The 24,978-nt window shown below is 32.9% G+C and overlaps 1 protein-coding gene across 1 annotated transcript in view; it reads left to right on the forward strand.

Annotated features, from left to right (window-relative positions):
• Positions 1–997: 997 nt before the first annotated feature.
• Positions 998–24,978, forward strand: part of NOVA1 (NOVA alternative splicing regulator 1) — a 147,865-nt gene continuing 123,884 nt past the window's right edge. The window contains exons 1-2 of the mRNA XM_045569424.1: positions 998–1,451; positions 3,203–3,346. Of these exons, the coding sequence (XP_045425380.1) occupies positions 1,316–1,451; positions 3,203–3,346 (280 nt within the window). The 5' untranslated portion in view covers positions 998–1,315. The remainder of the gene's footprint in view (positions 1,452–3,202; positions 3,347–24,978) is intronic.

Raw genomic sequence — 24,978 nt, forward strand, 5'->3', positions numbered from 1 at the left:
AAGCACACAGCTCCGGTTCTTCCTCCAGTCCTGACGCTGTCCCACCCGTGCCCAACGGTCACTCGAATGCCCTTCTCAGACTTGCCCAAATTGTCGCCGCGCCAGTCCCAGCCGGACCAAGATCCCACCCCGCCCCTTCGCTCCCCCTCATCACCCAAGTTTCCTGATTGGGAAGGGGCCTGAAGAACCTTTCTCACATTTCCATTTTATTGGCTGGCACGGCTGTCAGTAATCTCTCCTTCCCGCCTTCTAGCCTAGCGCGTTTCGTGGACCCCCTGGTTTCTGCGACAAGCCGCTTACGTTTGCCTGAGCCGTGTTGCCGGGGACCGGCGACCTTTCACCCCTCCCTTCCCACGGGAGCGCCCCGGCCCCCATCCCCGCCCCCGCCCCCGGCGCGCGCCCCCGCTCCCCTGCGCGCGCACACGCACGCGCACACACACTCGCTCGCCCGCCTCGCACCCCGCCGAGTTTCCCCCCCCAACCCCTAGCCGCCCGGCGGGCTGAGGCATCGGCGCTGGGAGGCGGCGGCGGCGGCGGCGGCGGCGCTGCTGAGAGGCAGGGACCCGAGCGCGAAGTGTGTGGGAGTCTACGAACTCAAGCCCTCGCTACCCTCCCCTCGCAGCCATCCCCCTCCCTCCCGCCACCCCCCCTCACAAGCGGGAGAAATAATGAGCGAGACCGGGCGGCAGCAGCAGCAGCGCCGAGCAGCCCAGGCAACGGCAGAACCGCTCCGGCAGCGGCGGCGGCGGCAGCACCAGCAGCGGGAGCGAGCGCAGCGCTAGCGCGGCGCGGAGACCGCCGCGCTGCTTCCCGGCTCCTGCCCTCCTCTGCCGCTCGCTCCTCTCTCGGCATCCACCTCCTTCCCCTCCTCCTGCTCATTCACTCTTTCCCTCAGTCTCCCCTCCTCCTCGGCTTCTCCCCGCGCCCCGCCAGCCCTCGCGCTCTCCCACTCCCTCTGCCCGTCCTCCCCGGTCCCCTCCTCCCGCTCATTCACTCGCCCCTCTCCCTTCTCCACTCTCTCCCCCGCTCTCCTTTCTTCTCCTTCTTTCACCCTCCGTCTCTCACACCCCCTCCATTCCCCTGTCTCCTTTCTGACACTGCACTGCAGCTGCTCCTCAGCCCTGCCCCCTCCCCAGTGAGAACAAACCAGCAACATTGCTTTTTTTCCTAAAGAGATTTCTGTTGATCCGATTAAAAAAAAAAAACCTTAAGAAACCCCAAACGCAAAAAAAAAAAAAAAAAAGAAAGAAAGAAAAGAAAAAGCCAAAACAAAAGGGAGAACCTTCTCCCGGTAGCAGCGGCAGGAACTGCAAACATGATGGCGGCAGCTCCCATCCAGCAGAACGGGACCCACACTGGGGTTCCCATAGACCTCGACCCGCCGGACTCGCGGAAAAGGCCGCTGGAAGCCCCCCCTGAAGCCGGCAGCACCAAGAGGACCAATACGGGCGGTGGGTATCGCTTCCACCTCCCCGCTGGCCCCATCCCCCGCCGCCCGCCCCTGCCTCCCTCCTTCCCGCCGGCCGCCCTCCCGCCCTCCCGCGGCCGGGACACCTCGAGCCCGAGCCCGGCGGCTCCCGCGCCCCTGCCCTGCGCCCCCTCCCCTGCACCTGCCCCGCGCCTCGTTGTCCCCAACACATTTCCATTTCTGTGTTTATCATTCATCAAAATGGCGACCAGTTTTTTGAAATAGACCTATCTTTCCATTTAATCGGTGGAGAGGCTGACCATTTAAATATCCTAGACCTGGGCGACGGGGTCCGTTAAGGAGGAGGAGGATGACCCCGGAGTAAGGTGATGGCTGCCCGAAGATGCGCGCTGCATTTAACAGTCTGATAAAATAAATAAATAAATGGCACTTGGGTAGCGGATTGCAAATGATTGGGGCGCCCGAGAGTTTTTGCTCTCTCCATCCCTTGCTTTGGGCCACAAGTAGTGTGCAAAATCTTGATGAGTGCATGCCCTTACCGCACTTATATTGTCGGTGTAAATATCTCATTGATTTGTCTTCGGGGGTGTGCATACGTGGGTGGGGGTGTCTGGTATGGTGACTTGTTAGTTAACATTCTGCGCTTCCTTGGAAGATGAGTTATAACGGGACCGGTATCGCTTCTTCATTTGCACTGGAGTCATCTTAACAATGCACCCAATGCATCGAAGCAGAGGTGAATTTATCTCCAGCATATATATACATTATAGACGGATGGGGGTCTTGTGAGTGGCACACCGCAAAATTTGGAACATTCATTCACGTAGAAAAGCTGGATTTACCGGGCTGTTTAGTATTTAAGACATGATCAGGTTGACGGGAATTAAAGTTTATGGAGTTAGCTTTATTTCCTAAAACATTTCATTTTTTTTTTTTCCGGGAATCACCGACCCCCTTTCCGTTTTAAAAATTGTGGTTATTTTGGAGAAGGAACATTATCTGTTTGGTCACTTTTAAGTGTATTTAATATAAATCACTCTTAAGCTTTTTAATATTGGCAAAATTCTTCTTAAGGTTCTTTAATTAATGAGCTTAAACGAGATCATCGTAGGCTAAGAAGTGCTAAGGAAATACACTAGGATTAGTTAGATTTGCCAGTCCACCACATTGAGTTATTTCCTGGCAGTTGTTGAAGGCTTGGAATACACCTCACAGTTTGGGTGGATTATTTGATAGGAGAATGGTTGTTTTGCATACTTTAAGTAGGATATGGGCAATAGCTAATTGTAGTCCTTATGTATTTGTTAATGACAAACAAATATAGCTCATCACTATTTACAGTCCTGATTTTTTTTTTCTTCTTCAATATGTTAAGTGAAGGTTTGTCATCTTATAAATTTCTGAAGTTTTGTTAAAGGATCAGTTTATTTCATTTTGCCATAGTAACTACAGATAGAATTGGAAGACTTCCATGTTTGGAATAACAACTGGAATTTAGTCATCAGTTTCTACAGTGCTGCAAAATAATAGAATATGTTTAGATTTAACTTCCAAGCTTGAACGCATAAATCCTACAAAATGGGAAACATTTTGTACATATTTGTTTTTCAGTGTAATTAGTTCATTTTCATTTTTTAAAAAAAATTAACTTCATATTTCCTGCAGCTGTATGCCCATTGCTTTTAGTTACTGCTTTTCTCTCTTGAGGGTGGAGAGGGGATGCAAAGTTTAAAAATATCTTGTTAACCAAGTACATTTCTTTGCATTTTTCAGAAGACGGCCAGTATTTTCTAAAGGTTCTCATACCTAGTTATGCTGCTGGATCTATAATTGGGAAGGGAGGACAGACAATTGTTCAGTTGCAAAAAGAAACTGGAGCCACCATCAAGCTGTCTAAGTCCAAAGATTTTTATCCAGGTAGGTGCAATGGTGAAGAGATTGTTTGATGAGTCCCCAAGGAAAGAAAGAAGATCTACATGTGTTGTGTGCTGTCTTGAAAGAAATTTTTAAACGATAGTGGAGACTTTATTTGTATATTGCTGTATTAGGTTGTATTGTGGACAAATTTTCAGGTTATTTCCATTGTTGATTATGTCTTTTTCCTATAATTGATGTACTCTGTGTGTGATTTAGACCAATTGCAAGATGATTCTTTCGGGTATTTTCTTATTAGGAAAAAAACTCAAATTTAAAGATAGAAACCTGGACAGCTGGCATCAGGATATAGGGTTCTTCTGAAGTTTTCAGACATCATTGTAATGACAATTAGTCTAGAGTGAATTCAGAAGAGGGGAGTAGGGAGGCTTCTTAAAGAATGGAGCATTTACTTCTGAGTCCATTATGTACCTCTTTCTGCTTCATTGCTTTGTTTGCTGGCCTTGGAGTGAAGTAAAGAGGACAAGTGCTGCCTCTTCAAATTTTTAATATATTGTGGTTATAATGTAATTGAGATAAGGAAATCTATATTATTATACAAGAAGTAAAGTAATGCTTCAGAATTCCTTTTACTTAGTGTTACTTAGTTGTAGTTGATTAAAATATGTTAATAGTGTAGTATAATAATTACTGGAATATGGCAAGTTTCCTAACTGGTATAATTTTTTATTTTTTTATTTTTCAGTGTGCTTTTTTATTTCAAGAGTTGCATAGTTCTGCATGTTCATCTTTTTCTTTTTTCTTATTATTTTGCTAATCAATATATGTATTTTAAGTTTAATAGAGAAATCTACATAATTGAATAGTATGTTTCCTAGATAAAACATTAGCTGATTTGTTTTTACTTAGATCTAGCTTTCTGCGCTTTTTAAAAAAGTTATTATATCTTTATGGCTATCAAAAATATCAATTCAGTGCTGAGGGACCGATACTGTTTATTTTTTTTTCCCTGGTAGAAAGGAAAAGCTGATTTGCTTTCAGTGATCTAATTCAGTTAAGAGTTCTTTAATACAGCAAAGACATCTGGCATGAATGTAAGCAGAACATTTGGAGGACTTCTTTTTCATAGCCAATCACTTGGTGGTAGAAATGGACCATTACAGTGCATAAGAAGGTTTTAGGATGGTTGAAACTATCGTTTAGTTGTATATATTAAATATAATATTTTGGGTAAACATGAAATTTATTAAGCTAAAATGTAATCTATTAGATATGATGTCTCTCTAAAGTTTATGAGTGTAGTTTTTGCAGATGGCTTTCCTTGTCTCTGAAACTTTCCTTATGCATTAAGAAAGTTTGCTAACATATTCATATTCATATGTTTAAGAGGTATATTATGATTAAAAATATCAATGTAGAATTTTGTGAAAACCCTTAGAACAAATAAAAGCATTCAAAAGAGCTTGATTGCAGAATTAATAACGTGATAGTTCTAGGAAAAGAGCTGCAATGGTAAATTAAATTCACTGTCAATAGATGAAAATGAAATAGCTTTTTTGCATTATACATGAGATGGTATCAGATGTGCAGGGATGTTACAGAAAATTGATGTTTATCAAGGATATTCCAAATAGTAAATTAAATGCCTTTTCATTTGAGTATAGTTTATTTTCAGTGGGTTGGAAAGGGTGCACAGAGAATTAGATCTTTTGTTTTTAGTCTACTTAGTTGTACATTTTTTCTTATTACATTGGAATTGCTTATTTTATTTATAGTTCTGAGGCATGTTATTTGTATAGAGCAAGAATATCCGTTGGAAAAAAATGAAAAGCTGGAATGCGTTGAATAAAATTTTGTGTGTGTGGTGACATAACCTGATCAAATGTGAGTTGAAATGTCGGATAAAAGAAGGCTTGTACTTTGCCTGTAACAGGTGGAAACCGATCACACGCTATGGGATCAATTTTAAGGATAAAATAAAGCTTGTAGTTTATAAGAAGCTTTAAGAATTCTGAACAGTTTGTATTAAAATATGATTTTAACTAGATTATTACCTGTTTGGACAGATAATCTCTCTTCTTCAGATAGACTATAATTTTAATAGTCTTCCTGTTCACACTTGACCGCAAGCCTGTGGAATTATCTGAGGTCCTGGTATTCTTAAATATAACAGCCTCTGAGTTCTTTTCAACTTCTCTTACTCAGATATACATAAGGCATACTTACCTTTTATATCTCAGATGAATTAAATTATAAAGATATGATTCATATCGCCGAGTTATAAAGAATTTCCTAGAGGATTATGTTCGGCAGACCATTTTTGTGTCTTTTATGACTGTCATATTCTGTTAGAATGAATATATCTGATGTTTATTTCATGAAGCATTTTTCTGTTTCTCATTTGATAAGAGTATATTTGGAGAAAAGTGTACTTTAGTTGTATAGCCTAGCAGATTTCCTCAAATTACCTAAGTTTTGAAACATTATAATTGTTTGTAAGGTTTAGATTAAAATACTAGTGTATTGGTGAAAACTTTTCTTCAGGATGTGTAACACAGAATACAGACATACTTTGGGGACATTTGAATAAATTTCAACTCAAATGATAGGTACTTTTAAAAATTGTAGCCAATATAATCTCCTCATATTTATTTGTTTTCCCCCTTTTCCCTTCATCAGGTTATATCTTAAGCAACCCTACCTTTCTGAGTAATTTTTTTAAATTTTGGTTGAAATGGAGAAAACATTTTTGTACATTGATTTGAATTTAGAATTTGTACAATTGGATATTGCATTGTGTATTTCAACATGTCACATGCTAAATAAAATAACTTGGGAAAGTTGTGTGATCAGGAATTGTGAAATGCATTTTTCAGTTACTGCAATCAGAAAAAAATGATCTACAAGTAGTTTTATTTTACTCTTTTCTGTACTGTGTTATCCATTTATTTATTTTTAAAAATCTAATCTTGTGGAATACTGACTTAATACTGGTGGTTTAATAATATATCTTTTTTCCTTATTTCATTAGAGCAAACTAATTTGATATATTTATATACATATATCCTTTTATAATTAGATTATATAAAGTTGCCTTATAGTAAAAACAGTTTTCTTATGTTGAGTAATATATTACTATATGCGTTTTCAGAATGGTGACAGTTTTTTTTAATTCTTTTATTTTGCATCTGAAGATGTGTTTAGTTTTTGTTAATAAACAGATTGATTTTATCTATTAAAACCATTTAATGGATGATTCAGGTAGGTAATCAGAAAAATTTATTGCATACATTATTGGTTGGGAATAATAAAAGACATATAAAGTAAATATTTTCATATGTGCCTTGGATTTTAGAACTCTTCATAGTATACCTGTTTTTATTCTATCATATGATACTGGAGGTATTCATTATATCAGTCACACAGGAATCCTTCGCTGTAATGTTGGAATGTATTTGTGTACAGTTTATACTGTTTTCATATTTGTGGTTATAAAGCTGGATCACGTTTAATACAAATTATTTCCTTTTTGATCCTTAAGTTAAAATTTGCATTTATTATTCCTAGATTCCTCATATCTTGATTTTGTCACTGTTGAACTTGGGTGGTGCTTTTTTTTTTTTATGACAAACAGTTTATACCTTAAATTTTTTTTTAAATCATGAAAAAGCACAATGTAAGTGAAATTTTCTTTTAGTGAAGGGAATGTCCTACACAGCTTTTATTTTGAAATGGGCAAAATTCAGTGGCCAATTTAAACTTCAGGATTTGAATTGTATAAGCGTGATGATTTTTTAAAATTCAGAGGAGATAGTGAAGTTTAAAACGGATTACTTCTGCTTATATTGTTGGACGAAGAGTATTATGATACTGGTAGTATAATGTAAATACTTATAGCTTCTAAAAGTTGCAGTCATATTTTTTGATCTTAGATGCAGAGAATCTTAGAAATTTATTAGTATATATTTTAAGGCAAAATTAGTTGATAAAACAGAATTGTAACAAGTAAAGAAAAATAGCGTAGTATAATTTCCAACATTATTGGGTGGACTTAATATGATAGTTATTATTGCACTGTGATATACCTTTGATTTTAGTGTGATCCAAGAGTTGCTGAAACAAGTTGTTTTTCCTTGAATCTTAAAGTTGTAATGTTTATATTTGACACACTGCCTATTGCTATGGATTACTTTTATATTTTGTTTCTATATCCTCAGTTGAAGGAGGAACACAGTCTTATACGTTAGCATCTCTGTGAATCTGCTATGTTTTTATTTTTCTAATTTATTTTAAATACTTTATTTTCTTATTTTAAGCAATGGGAAATCTTATTATATGAAGGAATATAATTTGCATAGCACAATCTATATTAACATTGCAGTTTCCAAAAGATATAATTTTTATACTTATCTCATGTATGCAAATGTGGGATTTTTAGAAAGATGAATTAGCATTAAAAATCTTAGCTATTCTTTTTGTTTGATTTTTAAATTTCATTCTGATGTTATATCTTCTGTCATTGATATAGTAAGTTACAGAACATCATTAATTTATAGTGTTGATGTTTTCATGAATCATATAGCACAATGTCACTTTGAAATTTGTTATTTGAAGCCTTCTGGGTTTTGGAAAAATAGCTCATTTAAAATTTGTGACATTGTAAGGAAATACATCTAACAACACTGCCTTGCAAATATCACCCCAAAGGATTTCAGGAATAGTTTAAAAATAGTGAACACAGTTGATGAAATAGTTGAATATTTATGTATTGAAGATGTTTCATATAATATAACAAATATGATGTGTGTTTTGAAAATGCTAAGGAGTATGAGGTATCACTAAAAACCCAAACGACAACTATCATTCAGAAACTAGTGTATTTTATACTTCTATTATTTTGTTTTGGTCTGGCTTAAAATATTAGTTTTAAAACCATTTTATTAAATGACACAAATGACATTTATTGAATACATATTATTGCGCCTGTTAACTAAAAATCGGCACCTAATAAACATTTTATTTAACCGTAGAGTTTTTAACCCTAGCGTCTTAGTTGTGTCCAGTTTAGTAGAGCTATATTTTAAAGCACAACTTTTATGAGCAAGTACTTCTTTTCAAAATAAAACTGGGTGGACGAGGGTGGGAGATTTGTGCTTGATTGCCATCTCATTTCCATCTTTGGATACAGCTTTAGCATAAAGTTAAACAACATCTGCAGAGATCTGACTGACAAACATCTCTCTGGGACTCATCATTGCAGCCTGCAGCAGGTGCATTCAGCTTTGCTATCTTTTCCAAAAAGAGGTTAGTTTGTTCTAACATTTATCAGTAGACCAGTGGGAGCAAGTGACTAGAGAGAAAAGGTTGGTTGTCACTTGTCCAGTGCTGGAATACTACAGGTAATTGGACAGGACTGGTGGGAACCGCAACAGTGTGTGTCTCACATTGCACTGCAGCTGCTATGGAGCTTAATTAACCTGGCCCTCAGAGACTGAAGTGTCATGGTATAAAATGCAACATGCAAGAAATGAAGCAGTACTTTTCAATACTTTCTGATTGGTTGAAGTTTCCATTTTCTTCATCTTATTTTTTAAGGATATGGCATTAGCTTTCCTGTATTTTTAATATGGAAATATTTGCAACTCAAAATGATTTTTCATAAATCTGATAGAATGTACATAAAAAGAGGATGGAGACCTTAGGTATAGAAATAAAAAGAAAATAATCTTAAGTCAGAAGTGTTTAAATTTCCCTATTCCACAAATACATATTTAAAGCAGGAGTGAGTGGAAATAAGTGGAAGTACTTTGTAGTTCTTTTTAAAATTATCTCAGATTAATATTTGTTTATTTTTATAGGACAGAAAACCCATATAAATTAAGTTGTATCTTTTTAGAATGTTGAGGGCTTTGGCAAGCAAAATTTACAGAGTATTTTGAAGGGTTTGCACAAATAAGACAGGTAGAGCATATTGAAAATATTTTTAAAATGTTTGAACATAAGAGTCCTGTTGAAATGGTTCTTTACCATATTTTATTAAAATAAATTAAAATTTAGTCAAATGAACACTCAAAAACTTAGTATGTCTTTTATTTCTATTGTTTTTAATTTCTTACTCTGTTTGAAGTATTGACTTAGAGTATGCTTCCTTGACATATATAGAAGTTTCTTGTGTATTCTAACAGTATTCCCAATGAATAAATATGGATATCTCTTATCACAGTCTTGTTCATTAATTGGCCCTTAAATGGGGAACAATTTCTAAGGTAAAAATATGTTTAAACTAAATATGGCAATGTCCTATACTATGTTAAAGTAATTTGGAATATAAAAAACGTTTGGAGTCTTTGTGAAGCAGTTTTGTAGTTTGACTCTTCTGTTCACTTCCTGATTTGAATTTTTGGTAATCATTGAATTATGTTTTGGAGTTTGCACAGATTTTTTTTCTAGTATTTTTGTAACCTATATACTTTCCCTAAAGGAATTTTTGCCAGTATTGGCATAAACTGTTTGATTCTGATGATACTGCTTGTAAGAAAAGACTTTTTAATTTACTCTTGAATATTTGGTATTTATGGATAATTATAGTAATTAAAGGAAATAAGATTAAAATAATCCTCTCCAGAGGTCAAGAGAATCATTCCAACACATAAATCATTTTGTTTTTCAATCAAATTTATTTGTTTTTAACATCATAAACTATTGTTTTCTTATCAATTTTTATTAATATAAAAATGATGCTTTAAAATTTCACGTATATATTTTAGCATGATTTTTAAATTTTTGATAAAGCAGACATTGAATAATAATAAACATTTTAAGACTACAAAGTAAACTAAAAAGAATATTATGTACACTGATAAGCTTTTTGAGATATTGTCAATCTTTGCCAAGTTTCAAACCACTATATGGATATCCTTTTCCATGACAAAATCTTGATCATGAAAACACCTACTATCTGCACTACATCACTGATCTTTTGCTGCTTCCTGCAGGGCCTGTCATAGCACCGTTGACAGGACCAGATGAAAAATGAAATCAATATCTTGAGTTTTTTAACAGCAAAATGATTCAGGTAAGATTATTTGGTGTGGAAAATAAAACATTTTTGTCCATTCTGAATCTAATATTTGATGCTTAAAATTACTGTTATATTTTTCTTTCTTATTTCAAGACCTGTTTTATGTCTTACTGATGTTCAGTATATTTCTAATTTCACATGAATTTTATTCTGAACTCAGTAATTTTTAATTTTAGACAGTAGTGTTTTTAACTTTCCTTGTGACACTGAACATACTTTTTGAAGTTTTGAGGAGTAATTCTTTTTCCATTTTAAAGATTTTTGAGAGTACTTATACATTGAAGGCCCCATAATTCTATTCACACGATATTTTTGCACAATGAGTTTATCAATTAAATACGATGTCAAATCCTGTATTTTTTCTAGAATATAATAAATGCTGACTCTCAGCTTATTTTTTAAAAATCCTTCTAATTTTTAACAGGAAGGTTGCCTTCATTTAGGTTGTTAATATTTTGCTGTTCTAGGAATTAGATTGGGCAGTGACTCTATTTTAAGGCCCAGGAATTTGAGGGGAAGGACAGAATAGAACGAATAGTAGTGCATTTCAGAAACATAGAATAGTAGGGAATGGAGTAAATCTTTTTGTTTTTGTTTTTATTTATGTTGCTAAGAATTTTAGGAGAACTGTAGCTTTTCAATTTTGGTTATATTCATTCTTGAAATACCTGATTTTGAAGTGGTTAGTGTTGGAGGCAAGTGAACTCTTACTGGGAGAGCTTATTCACATACTTAAATTATTCTTTGTATAAATCATATTTTTATTTTTCTAAGACTAAGTTATGATTTCTTAAAGTCATGAAAAATTTTTTTTAAACTCAGTTTGATTCTTTAGTGTAAAATCTGTCTGGAAGCTTTTCTTTTGTTAATTATTATGTGTATATGCTTCCTATGAGCTCAGGTGTAAGCAGCTATTTGGTCATCGTTACTTAGAATTATTACAAAGTATTTTTTCTTCATTAAAGAAGTACTGACATGCTTTACTCTATGGAGTTGTGCAATGTTATATTCTCCTTAAATTTTGTTTTAAATGTTTTATGTTGTGGCATCTCTGTCAAAGACTTAATGCTTAGGAGTAGCTAAGAGGTTTTCAATTTCAGGGATTTGAAGAAATCATAGAATTGTTGAACTAATTCAAAGTGATGGAGTTTGGATATGATCTATTCTAAAACTTTCATTTAATAGTTGAGAAAACCAAGGTACCAAGAGATTAAGTGACTATGCGAGGCCTTTTAATTGTCTTGTAACTTTTAAATATGTTTTCTGAATTTGTGATACAGTTGTAGTAGGTATTTCATTCTCTTCTTGTTTTGCTCCGCTCTTTTTTTTTTTTTTTCTTTTGGATGTTACTCTGAGGAAGGAAGTCTTTACCTCCTCTCTTGTCTACGTTTAAAATTAATATGCAGTTAAAAAAACTAAAATGAAAGCTCAGTGGTTATTTTCTGACTTTATTTTGTTGGTATGTGAAGGACCAAAGATAGGGTACTCTTTAGTCATTACTGCATATTGGAAAAGAAAAAGATAGGATAAGATATATTGCCATAGGTTATATTGCCTGGAGTATATAACCTGTTCATTTTCTGTTTTCCTATAATTATACTGTTTGAAAATAGCAATGTTTTTAGGGTGATTCGATTTCTGCAGCTTTGTTAGTTCATTTGCAATTTTTTTCTTGCTTCCATTGTTAATTAAAAGCTCTGTTCTTTACTTTTTTATTTTTGGTTAAACAGAGTATTGACCTTAGTAAAAATAATATGTAGACTTTCTAAGTGTGATTTTGTTTACCAGGATATGTACTTCCATGTTTTTATGACTTTTATAAAAACTTGCCTTAGTATGGCATATCTGGCAGGATATTCATAACAGTTTAAAAAAGACAAACTATTATGATTACAAAATAAGCATGAGGCTTATTATAAAGCAGCATAAGTAACAATATAGCTATATTATACAATAATTATTTGAAATTATCACTATTTTCTCTGTTTTGTCTATCCATTTTATTAAATTGGCCCACTTCTCAGTGAATTAGAATTCTGATATTATTTATATTGTATTGTAGGCTTAAGGACTACTTTCTAACATAATTATAAAAGTACTTAAAGTGATTTTGAAGACTTTTCCCTACGCAGCTATAAATGAAAACAGAAAAATCTTTTGTGATAGTCTTTACTTACATCAATTGAGTAATTGGATTAAGGTCCATTGATGTGGGGACATTTACATCATCCTTCTTGCCTGCTGCTATGTGTTCAGCATACAGCCCAATCCTGTAATCATCGGTGGCACTAGAAATTTAAATGCATGTATAAATGAGCAATTTGAAGTTTCTACTGTGACATACTCATGTAATACCAATACAGTGGATATAGAAGTAGTTCATCTTTAGTTTTTCATTGCATTTCCAGTTTACTTTGATGGCGTGTATGTTTATAAAATCTATATTTTTGGGTAGGTGAGATAATGAGTTAAGAAATTCATACAAACAAGAAATACATAGAAGTGTTAGGACAGGTATTGGCTAGGTATTAAGGAAGAAGAGTGACGTGTGACAGGGGAGAGTTTTGTGTTGTTTTTAGCCTGCTATCCTGTGTGAAGAAAACTGAAAACCAGTATTATAGAGAGTATTTCAAAGCTACCTCTAAAATGAAGACCAACTTTAAAATACTGACTTAAAAAACATGAGCTTCATTAAGATTTACTTACTGATAAAGTAATTAAAAGTACCTACTTTACAAGATTTTATAGCTATATCACGTTACAGTTTATTTATGGCCACATGACCACATGTGCAGTAAGGAACAGAGACCACTCATGATTTTTCTTGAAATACCTTGAAAACCAAATATTACTAAACACCAAATTAAAGTGATGTATTACAAGGTATGGTTACTAAATTCATTTGTAATATATTTTAATATCTTCTTCCTCAGCTATAATAGTGAAGTTAACATGCAACTTTGTGGGAAGTTACATTATGACTTTTAGAAGCTGGACAATTTAATTTTCTTATTTACTAAGAAAAAAAGTATACCAGCTATGTAGTAGAGTAGAACTTATTTGCTTAGAGTTTGACTAATTTAAATATTAATGTATTTATATATGTTACTTCATTTGAAATAAAAATTTTAGAAAAATTTTTGAGTTTGGGATATTTCAGAGTCTTTTAATATTTTATAAACATTTAAAATTTAGGGAGATGCATGAAATACTAGTGTTTTCTTGTATTAGTATATTGTTTGATTTTTGCCATAATAACTAATGAAACAGCTAAGATTTAATAGCCATGCTCTCTTTCATGCCTTAATTAGTCCCCCACATTTTAATAAATTTTATTTATTTTTTTAAAAAGTGGTAGAGAACACTGTTCTCTACCTATCATAGTGTTTCTTTGCTTGGCTACTTCCCTGGCCTTTCTCTGCCACCAACATGCCCAGATTTTAAGAGTTGTATGGATATTTGGGTGCTCTCTTTGGGGTTAGAACTAAGTTTACCATGCCCTGAAGATCTTACTGTCAACCAGTGGAGCAAGAAGAAATAAAAAAGATGAATACCTGTATATAATAAAGTTTGATACTCCATAATGGGAGAATTATGTCTAGAAGTTGAAATTACCTCTTTCAGTGACAGGGTCTTGGGAGGAGACGTTAAACTTCAAAGAAGACTTCAAAGTGGAGATGACAGGGTTTTGAGGGTTAAGTTTTAATTTGCTTGGTAGATAAATGTGGAAGGTCATTTGAAGCACAGAGACAGAAAATACATAGACATAGTGACATGTAAAAATCATAATATATTCAGGGACCCAAAAGTAGTTAGGTATTTATTGGATAAAAAGTGGATTTTGCTGGGTATGGTGGTGGTGATAGGGAGGCATAGATATTTGTACAGATAAGATACAATGTATTATGTATTGAAATACCAGAAAAAAAAAAAAGCCTGATTGAAAAATATTCATCTTGGTCATATTCATTATCAGGAATTATTTAAAACTATACAGCTCTTCTGTCTATAAAATGAATGACAATGATACTGTAATTAAAATATATGTGTCTGTATAAATATAAATAGTGATACTTGTACTCTGGAAGATGGGTTGTCTCAGTTGTCAAAAGGTAGATTGAGTATTAGATTGAAGAGTCTGGCTTTCTGTTTAGGAAATGTAAGCAGAATAAAGGAAAGACTTATTTATTTAGAAAAGAAAAGACAAAGGGAAAGGTGGGGCAAGTAGAAATGTAAAAAAGATGTATTAAGAAATATGAGTTGTGCTGAAGCAATTATAAGCCAAGTGTGGAAGAAAAAAAATGTAGGGACCTAGTGAAGGACAAATGTGAATGAAGAGTGTTTTGTTCTGTTCAGGAAAGCTCTTTTACTAGTTTGCTTTTGATTTGTAACAGTTTATTTGATAAAATTTGTAAAATGTTTCTCATTTCTTAAATTCTTTCAATTTGTAGGCTTTTCTTGCTTTCTCAGCATATGGAAGGATATGTTCATTTTTAGTTTGATGGAAATTAGTGATTTGTACAATATGTGTGTATGTGTGTGTGTGTGTGTGTGTGTATGAATTTGATGCCATTCAAACACTAAAGGTTTGGTATATTGTAGAGAGATAGGCTTGTTATGTCAAAGAAAATTGAAACTTACTATGTATTTGTTAGTTGATTCTGTGTTATATAATTATTTTGTTTGAATTTTGGTTGAATATTGAAATACAGAATGAATTCCCATCATTGATATATAATTATTTCATATAAGAATCAATCTTAAATGATATTCCTATCAAATTTAGATGAATTAATAAAGATTAAAAATATGTTACTTTTTATGCAGAAAATTAGATTAAAAAATCTCTTGCGTTTTATACTGATTTGTGAAATTACTGGCTACTTGTATAGAGAAACATTAAAAAATTGAACAGCTGAAGTGACATTAAGCACCAGATGGGGATTTAAAGTAAAAATATTCACTATGTAATCTTTATTTAAGTGCTATTCATAATTCAGTAATACCAATAGTATAACTCAAGGTTCAATTCAATATAAAAAGGAAACATAAGAAAAGTCTCATTGCCTTAAAATGGATATCTACATCATGGTATGACTTCATGACTTGTTTTTAAAGTGATAAATGACCTAGGCAAGGGCTCATACCTTTTTTTGCAGAGAAAATAAAATTCTTTTTGAGAAAAGTTTTGAAGAAATGTTCGTTTGTGATTGTTTAAATTTAACATCTTTTACAATTTCTGCCTTTAAAATGATACTCTATTTTGTATTTAAACATATCTTCTCAGCTAAAAATTTCCAGCCATGTTTTCTTTACAGTAGTATTTTAAACTAATTCTTCTGAAATGTATACCTATTCTGTTTAAGGAAGATATGTTCTTCTCAAAGCTTTATCACATTTTTAACTACACTGGTATATTTGACATCTTGTTTAAAAACTAGAATGTTTCTACATATGAAAACACAAACTGTGATAATGAGCTAGATATGCCATATGTGGCAGTTTAGGTTGGCATATATCTGAAATGGCATGTTTAATGTGTACTGTATTACTAGGATTAGTAATTTTGCAGTGAAAAATTGCTACTTTTATTATATAGTCTCCTGCTGGTGGGCTTATAATTCTGACATACCCTTTACTCAAAATCCCTATTTTCAACTTTTATAAAAACAATTTTACTGTTGAAATTATCTACATTTGACCTGACTAACCTATTCTCTGAAGTTTGTCAAAATTAAGATATAATTTTAAAAGTAGAATTAAAATATATAGTATATAGTTTGATTTATGAATGTAAGTAGTAATTATGTATATTGTGTTAAGGAATAATAATGCTAATATATTTGGTATGGCCAAAAATGGTGTAGTAAAGTAAATAATTAAGAATTGGAAGCAATTTTTTAATTTTTAGATAAAATACGTATGTTGATGGTAAAAGCATCAAGGTTCTATAGAGTCTTAGTAGTAAAGTTATTAAAAGTATACTGCAATAAATGTTGCCCTTTTATGGAAAAATGCTCAATTTTAAATTCATATTTCAGTTTTCTTAGACTTTTTTTAGATTTAAAAAGCATTCTTTTTTAAAAAAAAAACTTTTGTCAAAGCTGAAGGCCTTTGAAATCGTTTAGCAGATTGCATGAAAAATAAGTGCAATGAGGATAAATAATTTAGGTAATTTAAAGGGATACTTTAAAAGAATAATAATATAGGTAAAAGTTGTATACATTATTTGACTACTTAAAATATGCAGAATAAATACAATCCTGTTTAAGGAAAATTTTGGGCTTGTGAAATGTTTCAAGTAATAATGATTTAAATCATATTTTTGCAAATTCTGCCTTTTAAAGAGCCACTCTCTGAATTTCATTATGTTTGCATTTAAATCATCTCTATCACAGTTAATAGGAAAAGCAATGATCTTGTTTTAAAACTCCAAGACCATACAACTAAAAGTTATTTATTGTTTATCAATTATGGCTTAATGAGATCTTACATTTCTATCATCTATTTGATTCTTAAAATATCAGTGTAAAAAGGAATTTTTATTTATTTTACATAAAAGGAAAATAAGACAGTGAAAATTGAAGTGATTTCTGATGTATCAAATTAGTGATGAACCTGTTTGTTTACTGTTATTCTGTAAAAGTACTCTGTAATTCTGTATTTGCATGAGATCACTTATAAATTTAAGTTTAGAAATAAAATATTCAAAATTTAGGTAAGATTCACCAAACTGCCAACATTAGTCCATCACTGGGAGATAATCAGATATTTTTGATGGGTGCTAAGTTTTTTTTTCCTATTCATGTGGAAATCCTACAAATTAAAATTTTGCCATTGAAAGCAAAACTGTAATAATTAAACAAACTAGAGACATAAAGATAAGTTTTCTCTCCTGACCAGACTTGTGTTTGCATAGAAACTTGATATCTTATTTTCCTGTCTTCATTTTGATATTAGACCTCTAAAATAGTTTGAAATTTTGCCTTATCTTTGATATTATTTACATGAAATGATTCAATTGTTCTTGGTCTGGCCCTAGAAGTTTTTTTCACTTCTTAAATCACATATAACCACTACCCTACAGATATTGAAGTATAGCGTTAAGGTTAGAAAGGTCTAGTCAAATCACTATGATAGTACTCAATATAATCAAAATTTTTATTATGATTATATGCTATGGATATTATATGGTAGAGTTTATTAAGGAATTATCACATCAATTCTTAATGCCTTCTGTGGAATTACAATGGAATAAAAGAACTCCTAGTGAACATGTGATGTTAGACCAGAGTTTGAATCTCAGTTCTGCCACTTACTGGCTGTAAGATTTTAGGCAATCATTTAATCTTTTTGGGCTTCCAATTTTTATTAACTGCATATTAGGTTATCAGTACCTCTCACATAGTTGTAAGTTGTTGGTTTGGGTATCAAAAAGGAAAGCTGTAAAAGTATATCACATAATATCTGGCATATGATAAACATTTTATGACTCTTTTATTTCCTCCTTCCTCCCATGTTTGTATCATTTAATAATACTAAATTTACGGAAGAGATTTTGATGTAAAATAAATTACATTAATGTGGCCCTAAAAAGGAAAACATTTTTATAAGGATTTTTTTTAATTGAAATATTATTTTTTCTCATGATAATTGTTGTAAAAATTGAGGCAATACAAAGACTGTTAAAGGTGACCTCTTTTTATTCCACCTCTTTAAGGTAATTAATATAGATAATTTTGTATATATTATTTTAGACTTTCTATAAATGCCTTTTTATATGAGTTTTAATTTTTAGTAGGCAATTCTAAGGGATAATCATTTTTATACACAGGAATGAGTTTTCAGCAAACCATCTATCTTGGTTAGTGGGTTTATAGAGTCTAAATACAAGTGTCCTTCCAATCTCAGCTACATAAGTATTTTTATTGCATGGCCTAAAAAAATGTTCTGTGGTATCCCTAAAAATATGTATAGCTTTGTTTATTTTTTTCCTATGTAGCTGAGAAAAAAAACAGGGATATGAATTTGTAATATTAAAGCATATTATAATTTCATATGAAGCATATTGGTTTATTTGTATTACAGCTCTTGAAAAATTAATTCATTAGCTTTTCTCTTCTTCATCCTTATACATACAAATAGAAAACATTAAAAATATTGATCAGAGGTTTAATAGCAATTTAACAGGAAGGAATCAAGTGGCATATAGAATATTTAATACTGGCTTTCACAATCTTTTATAAAAGACCCAAGAAATTTTAGTGGTGTAATTCTACTAAAGGTATCTTTTAGGGCCCGTGGTTATTCCTTTCCATTCCTTAATAAGTATTCACATTTTCCATAAATCATTACACATATTCTTGATTTCCATTATGCTAAAATCACTTTTTATGATGTCTGTATTTTGTCATAATCATCATATAAACTTAATACTGTATTGACATACCTTATATATTAAATATATGTACATGTTAAATATTTAATATTCATTTAATACTGTAGCGAGAACAACTGTAAATATAATTTTGTTTTGTTTATGCCCTGGAGAACAATTAATTTAATAAGATTATACTGATTGTTGGATTGCTTTGTGGAAAAAAAATCAAGGTATAGGATAAACTCAATTTTATATTTAGAATGTTACCCCTTTGAATATATAAGAATACTAGATGTTATAAAAAAATAAAGAAACTTTGCTAAAGGTCATTTAATTCCTGAATGATTAAATATTGTGGGCCTAATCTTTAGAGCAATGGAGTTATTCTTAGATACTTAGAATCTGTAATGATGATGAGAGTGAAGTCTGATTGAAATGAGAGTAATATTGAATGTTGGCAGTTCATAGAAGATTAATCTGTATTAGTCTGGGTTAGAGATGACTAAGGGTTATCTCTATCTCTATATTAGGATATTGTTTTGGGAAGTAATTTGAGATAGGCTGTGAACTTTGACATAACCCAAATTTCCTTCTCACTTGTAACATTTTTACTTTTCGTTGGAACTGAGAACACAATACATGATGAAATTAAATTAAGTATCAATTTCATAAGCTCTTTCTTTATCCTTATTGCTGATCTTATTTCCTATTTCACTGAGAAAGTAAAAGTACATAAAAGAAATTTTAGAAACTCCTGCTACCAGATCTACCCAAGTAAGTACATTGGCGTATATATACTCTATATTTTCTCTTATTATTTTGTTAAACTGTCTCTGTGCCTAGCACAGGCCAATCTCTACTTTTATTCTAGATTCCATTCCCTCTTACCTATTTAGACACCTTTTAGCAATTCATTCTTCTCTTTCCTGCAGTATCAGTTTCTCATTCTACTGAATTATTTTCTTTCAACCTGTTATTTCTCTAATGTTTAAAGAAAAAGCAAGTTTCTCTTTATCCCACTTTCTATTCCAGTTACTAGGCCATTAACAGTAAAATCCTTCAAACTGGTTACCCATACTTGTGCTATCTCCAGTTCCTCTCTTTTTATTTCTCTCTCTTTTTTTTAATTTCAGCATATTAGGGGGGTACAAATGTTTAGGGTACATATATTGCCTTTGCCCGACCCGAGTCAGAGCTTCAAGTGTGTCCATCTCCCAGATGGTGCACACTGTACCCATTAGGTGTGAATATAACCATCCCCTTCCCCCCGCCTACCTGCCTGACACCTGATGAATGTTACTGCTGTATCTGCACATAAGTGTTGATCAGTTAATACCGATTTGATAGTGAGTGCATGTTGTGCTTGTTTTTTCATTCTTGTGATACTTCACTTAGTAGAATGGGCTCCAGCTCTATCCAGGATAATACAAGAGGTGCTAGATCACCATTGTTTTTTGTGGTTGGGTAGAACTCCATTGTATACATATACCACATTTTATTAATCCATTTCTCTTTTGAAGCCATTCCTATTAGGATTTTGACCCCATCCTTCTAGTGAAATTGCTCATGTCAGCAGCAGTCACTGGTGACTTCTGCAATTCTGATTCAGTGGTCAATTCTCAGTCCTCATCTTTGTAAAACAATCAGCAGCATTTGACACTGTGATCATTGCCTCTTTGAAACATTTCATTTTGCTTCCAGTACAACTCTTGTCTCACTGTTTGCAGTCTCAAGATTCCTTTGCTGGTTTCTTCTCATTTCTCTGAGCTCAGTCCGTGGACCACTGTCTTCTTTTTATGATTACTCCCTTGGTGATCCTGTACAGTATCATGGCTTTAAATAACCGTGTGTTCTTTGATGAGTGCCACATGCTTCTATCCATTTTGGACCTCCCGTCTGAACTCCAGACTAAAATGCAGCTGCCTACTTTATATCACTTATGTGTCTAATATGTATGTCAGAATTAAATATGATTTTGAATATTCTGATCTTTTTCTCGACCTCCCCAAGTCAACTTCTCTCAGTCTTATGTTTCTTAATTGCAGCTTCATCTTTTCAGTTTCTAAGGCCAACAGTCTTTGAGTCATCTTTACCTTCTCTCTTTCTTTTGAACTCCACATCCACTGTATCATGATTCTGAGTATGTTCAAGATATATATCTGAAAGGAAAACCAAATATTCAAGCCAAAAGCAGATATGAAAAACAAAAGTAAATGCAACAAAAGTGCATTCTGCTATGCTTAGCCAAGTAAAGAATTAACCTGTAAAGATGTAGTTGGCTATGAATTCAGCATTAATACTGATAAATAACAGAAAGTTGTCTGTCCTAGTTGACAGGGTTGGGTTGACCAGACTAAGCCCCCAAACTATTTATGATTTCAAAAGGTAAAACATTGGTAAAACTGGATTCATGTTTACTTTTATGTTATAGGGAACTTTATAGGAAAGAATCTACATTTTAATGAATATTAGTATCAATATATCTGTTATGGTTTCATAAATATTTTTATGCCTGAGAGAATTGGGTTTTAAGGAATAAATACGAGTATGTGCAATGGAATATTATTCAGCCTTAAAAAAGGAGATACTGTGCTGACATTTGTGACAATGTAGATGAACCAGGAGTACATTATGCCAAATGAAATAAGCCAGGCGCAGAAAATGCTTTGTGATCTCACTTGTATGTAGAATCTAAAAAAAGTCAAATACACAGAAATTGTGGGTAGAATAGTGGTTACCAGGGATGGGGAGGGGAAGGAAATGAGGGGAAGTAGGGCAAAGGGTACAAACGTGCAGTTATGTAGTATGAAAAAGTCTAGAGATCTAATGCACAGCTTGGAGACTATAGTTAATATTGTATTATATAATGAAAATTTACTTCAATAGGAGGTTTTAGGTGCTCTTATCGCTTCAAAAAAGTAACTACAGAAAGTGATGGGTGTGTTAATTTCCATAGTTGTAGTAATCATTTCACCATGTATATATGTATCAAAACTTCATGTTATATACCTTAAAAATACATAATAATAAAAATATACAAAAATAAAAACATGAAGCAGGAGGATTGCAAAAATTCTAAATAATGCTAGTTCATCATATTAAATCAAAATAAAATCTACCGTTGTTAGAAGATACAATTAGCTTAAAATGTAAACCATGGTAGGTGGTGTATATACACAGTGTGGATGATAAATGTATACTGAACCATTTAGAATGTTGTGATAAATCAGTAATTCATCTATTTGTGGACTATGCCTTAAAGAAATTACATACCTAAAAAGATGAATTGTCAAAATGGTAATTGTTTTCCTATAATATACTTTGAACCTTAAAGAAATTACATACCTAAAAAATAAATTATCAAAATGGTAATTGTTTTCCTATAAAATATTTTGAGATACAGGACTTTTATACCTATCAGCTGTGAATTCCCACATTTTAGTGTCCATGAATAATTATTTTAGTTGGTAGGCTTTACTTCTCTCTTTAATTTAAATCAGTTAGGTTTAACTTTACTATTTTAATTTTATGTTTTTTCTTCTGTATTCACATATTAAAAGAAATTGTATTATTTCCCAGACAAGCAGAAAATTGAGTTTTTATAGAACTAATATATTTTTAGTGAAATAATTATGTAATAACATTTTTACTTCTTTCATAACCGTACATTTTATTGATATGTCTTACCAGCAAAAGATATTTGATTTCTGAAAATAATTTCCAGAATAAGACAAATCGGTAGGTTTGTCAATATATAAGTTATACAGTAAAGGAATTTTGTTTAATCACTACTGTAAAAAAGGAAAACTTTGGTGATGTGGGTTTCTGGATTAGAGGAACAAGAATGTGTGTATGCATTTGTTTTAATTTTTAAATTTAATTTTGTGTTTTAAAATTATGACATAAAATCTATGGCTTAAAACATTTTGTTTTTATGCTTATTAAATACATGTTTCTTTCTTAAATCATCCATTAGTATTAGTGTTCTCTTATGGGAGATCTGGATTTGCTAAAAGCTTCCTTACATACTATTTTGGAAAATCTGTATTCTACCATTTTCACAGAGCTGATAGAGACAGATTTTATATAGTTATCTGACTTCAAAGCCCCTGGTCTTTTTGCTGCATTTATTGTAAAGTAAAACATTTTTTTGAATGAACATAATTTCCCCCAAATTGACTTGTTTTTAAAGTTTTTCAGATTGGGCTAGGTAGGTTATGAAAGACATTTTAGTCAATGTCAAGTACTTTGGACTTTTATTTTAAATTGGATTACATACAATATTTTAAAAGGACTTTCTAAATTTCCGGTTATTACATCTTCAAATCTGTATTGATGACCAAAACTCCTAAATGGTGGTGAGAGTTTGCTCTTTTCAGTGAAGAATTATTACCTATAATTTAACTAGAAGATGTCCAACAATATAGATAAGATTTTTGAACATAAAAAGGCATTATGAATGATTTTTTCCTGTTGATTTGTTTTGATTTGTTTATGGATCTGGTTATCAGCCCTTTATTGGATGTATAGCATGCAAGTATTTTCTCCCATTCTATAGGTTGTCTATTCATTCTATTGATTGTTTCCTTGGCTGTATGGAAACTTTTTAATCAAGTCCCGTTTGTTAATTTTTGTTGTTGCTGTGATCGCCTTTGGGGTCTTCATAAATTCTTTGCCTAGGCCGACACCTAGAAGAGTTTGTTCCAACATTTTCTTCTAGAATTCATACAGTTCCATGTCTTAGGTTTAAGTCTGTTATCCATTGTGAATTAATTTTTGTGAGTAGTGAGAGGTGCAGATCCTGTTTCAGTCTTCTATGTGTGGCTATCCAGTTTTCCCAGCACCATTTATTGAATAGGGATTCTTTTCCCCAGTGTATGTTTTTGCCCTCTTTGTCAAAGATCAATGGAGTAGTTGATCTTTAAAAATATGAAATTATTAAAGTAATTATTTTCTGATAACACTTTTCAGTTTTAGTTGAAGTGACCACTAATTTATGTGCCTCTGTTTAAAGCTGAAACCCAAAGCTATTTGTTATATTATTTCACATTAAGAGCTCATTAGAGTGGATGTGTGGGGAAACTAACAGAATGAAATGATTCTACATTAAGTATGAATGACATTTCTAAGGTAGCAATGAATGTTTTATATATTACACTAATCATTTTACTATGTAATTTTTTCCCAATTTTATAATATTCATTTCTATTCATAAGAATCTTTAAAAATGTAATCTTTGTTTTCTTGAGCTGTCAGTATTTCAGGTATAAATGTAACATCTGATATAGTGTACCCTTGTGCTTTTATTATCTTCTACTTTATATGCTTTTGCTTTGGGGTTGCCGAGCATCCCATGTAAAAGACTACAGGTGGGCCAGTTGATTCAGCTACTCAGTCTCACATATGTTTTCAATTGAGTCAGCTCTGTTGCTGTTATCCTTTTGTTTCTCTCTGTTTACCTTTCTATCCTTTGCCTCCTTTGCAAACTTTTTTCATCACTGTCAACCCAGAAACTCACCCCAACACCTTTATACTCTGTAAATGAATTTGCTTCACAGTTTATTTACAGCATCTTTGAGGACCTTCCTCAGCTTCCTTTTATACTTCAGATTACTGTGTGATTTCACCTTTAGTCCTTGTCTACATCTTTAGAAAGGGAATTCTGTATTCCTCTTTTGAGGAATCATTTATCCTGCCTCCTTTTACCTTTTTAGAGTTTTGTTTTATCTCATTCTTGTTGATCTTTTTAATTTTTTCATTAGATTCTTTTCTTTGCCTTTGTAATAGTTTCAGTTCTTATTTATATTAAATTACAAAAAACTAAGTCCGTTCTTTGATTCTGATTATCTATGGTCACTGCCTCTTTCCCTTTTCTATAACCATCATATTTTTGAAAGGATAATCTGTCTACCAAGTTTCTGTTTTCTCAGCATTTTATTACTCCTGGTTATCCAACTCTTTGAAAGTTCATTGGTATCTTTTTAATTTCTTAATTCACTGAACTAACTTTTAGTCATACAGTCATCACCCCATTTTAATTTTCTAGAGCATTCAATGTTGGTAACCACTATCTCCTTTTGGTACTCTTCCTCCTTTGGCTTCCTTGACATTGTATGATTCTGTTTTTCTTATTGTTTAACTGTATATTCTTGAGCATTTTGATGGGTTTCTTTTTTTTTTATCATCCCATAATTATAGGAGCTACATTAGATT

This window comes from Lemur catta, chromosome 1 (genome assembly GCF_020740605.2).
Source record: "Lemur catta isolate mLemCat1 chromosome 1, mLemCat1.pri, whole genome shotgun sequence".
In the NCBI taxonomy this organism is placed as follows: Eukaryota; Metazoa; Chordata; class Mammalia; order Primates; family Lemuridae; genus Lemur; species Lemur catta.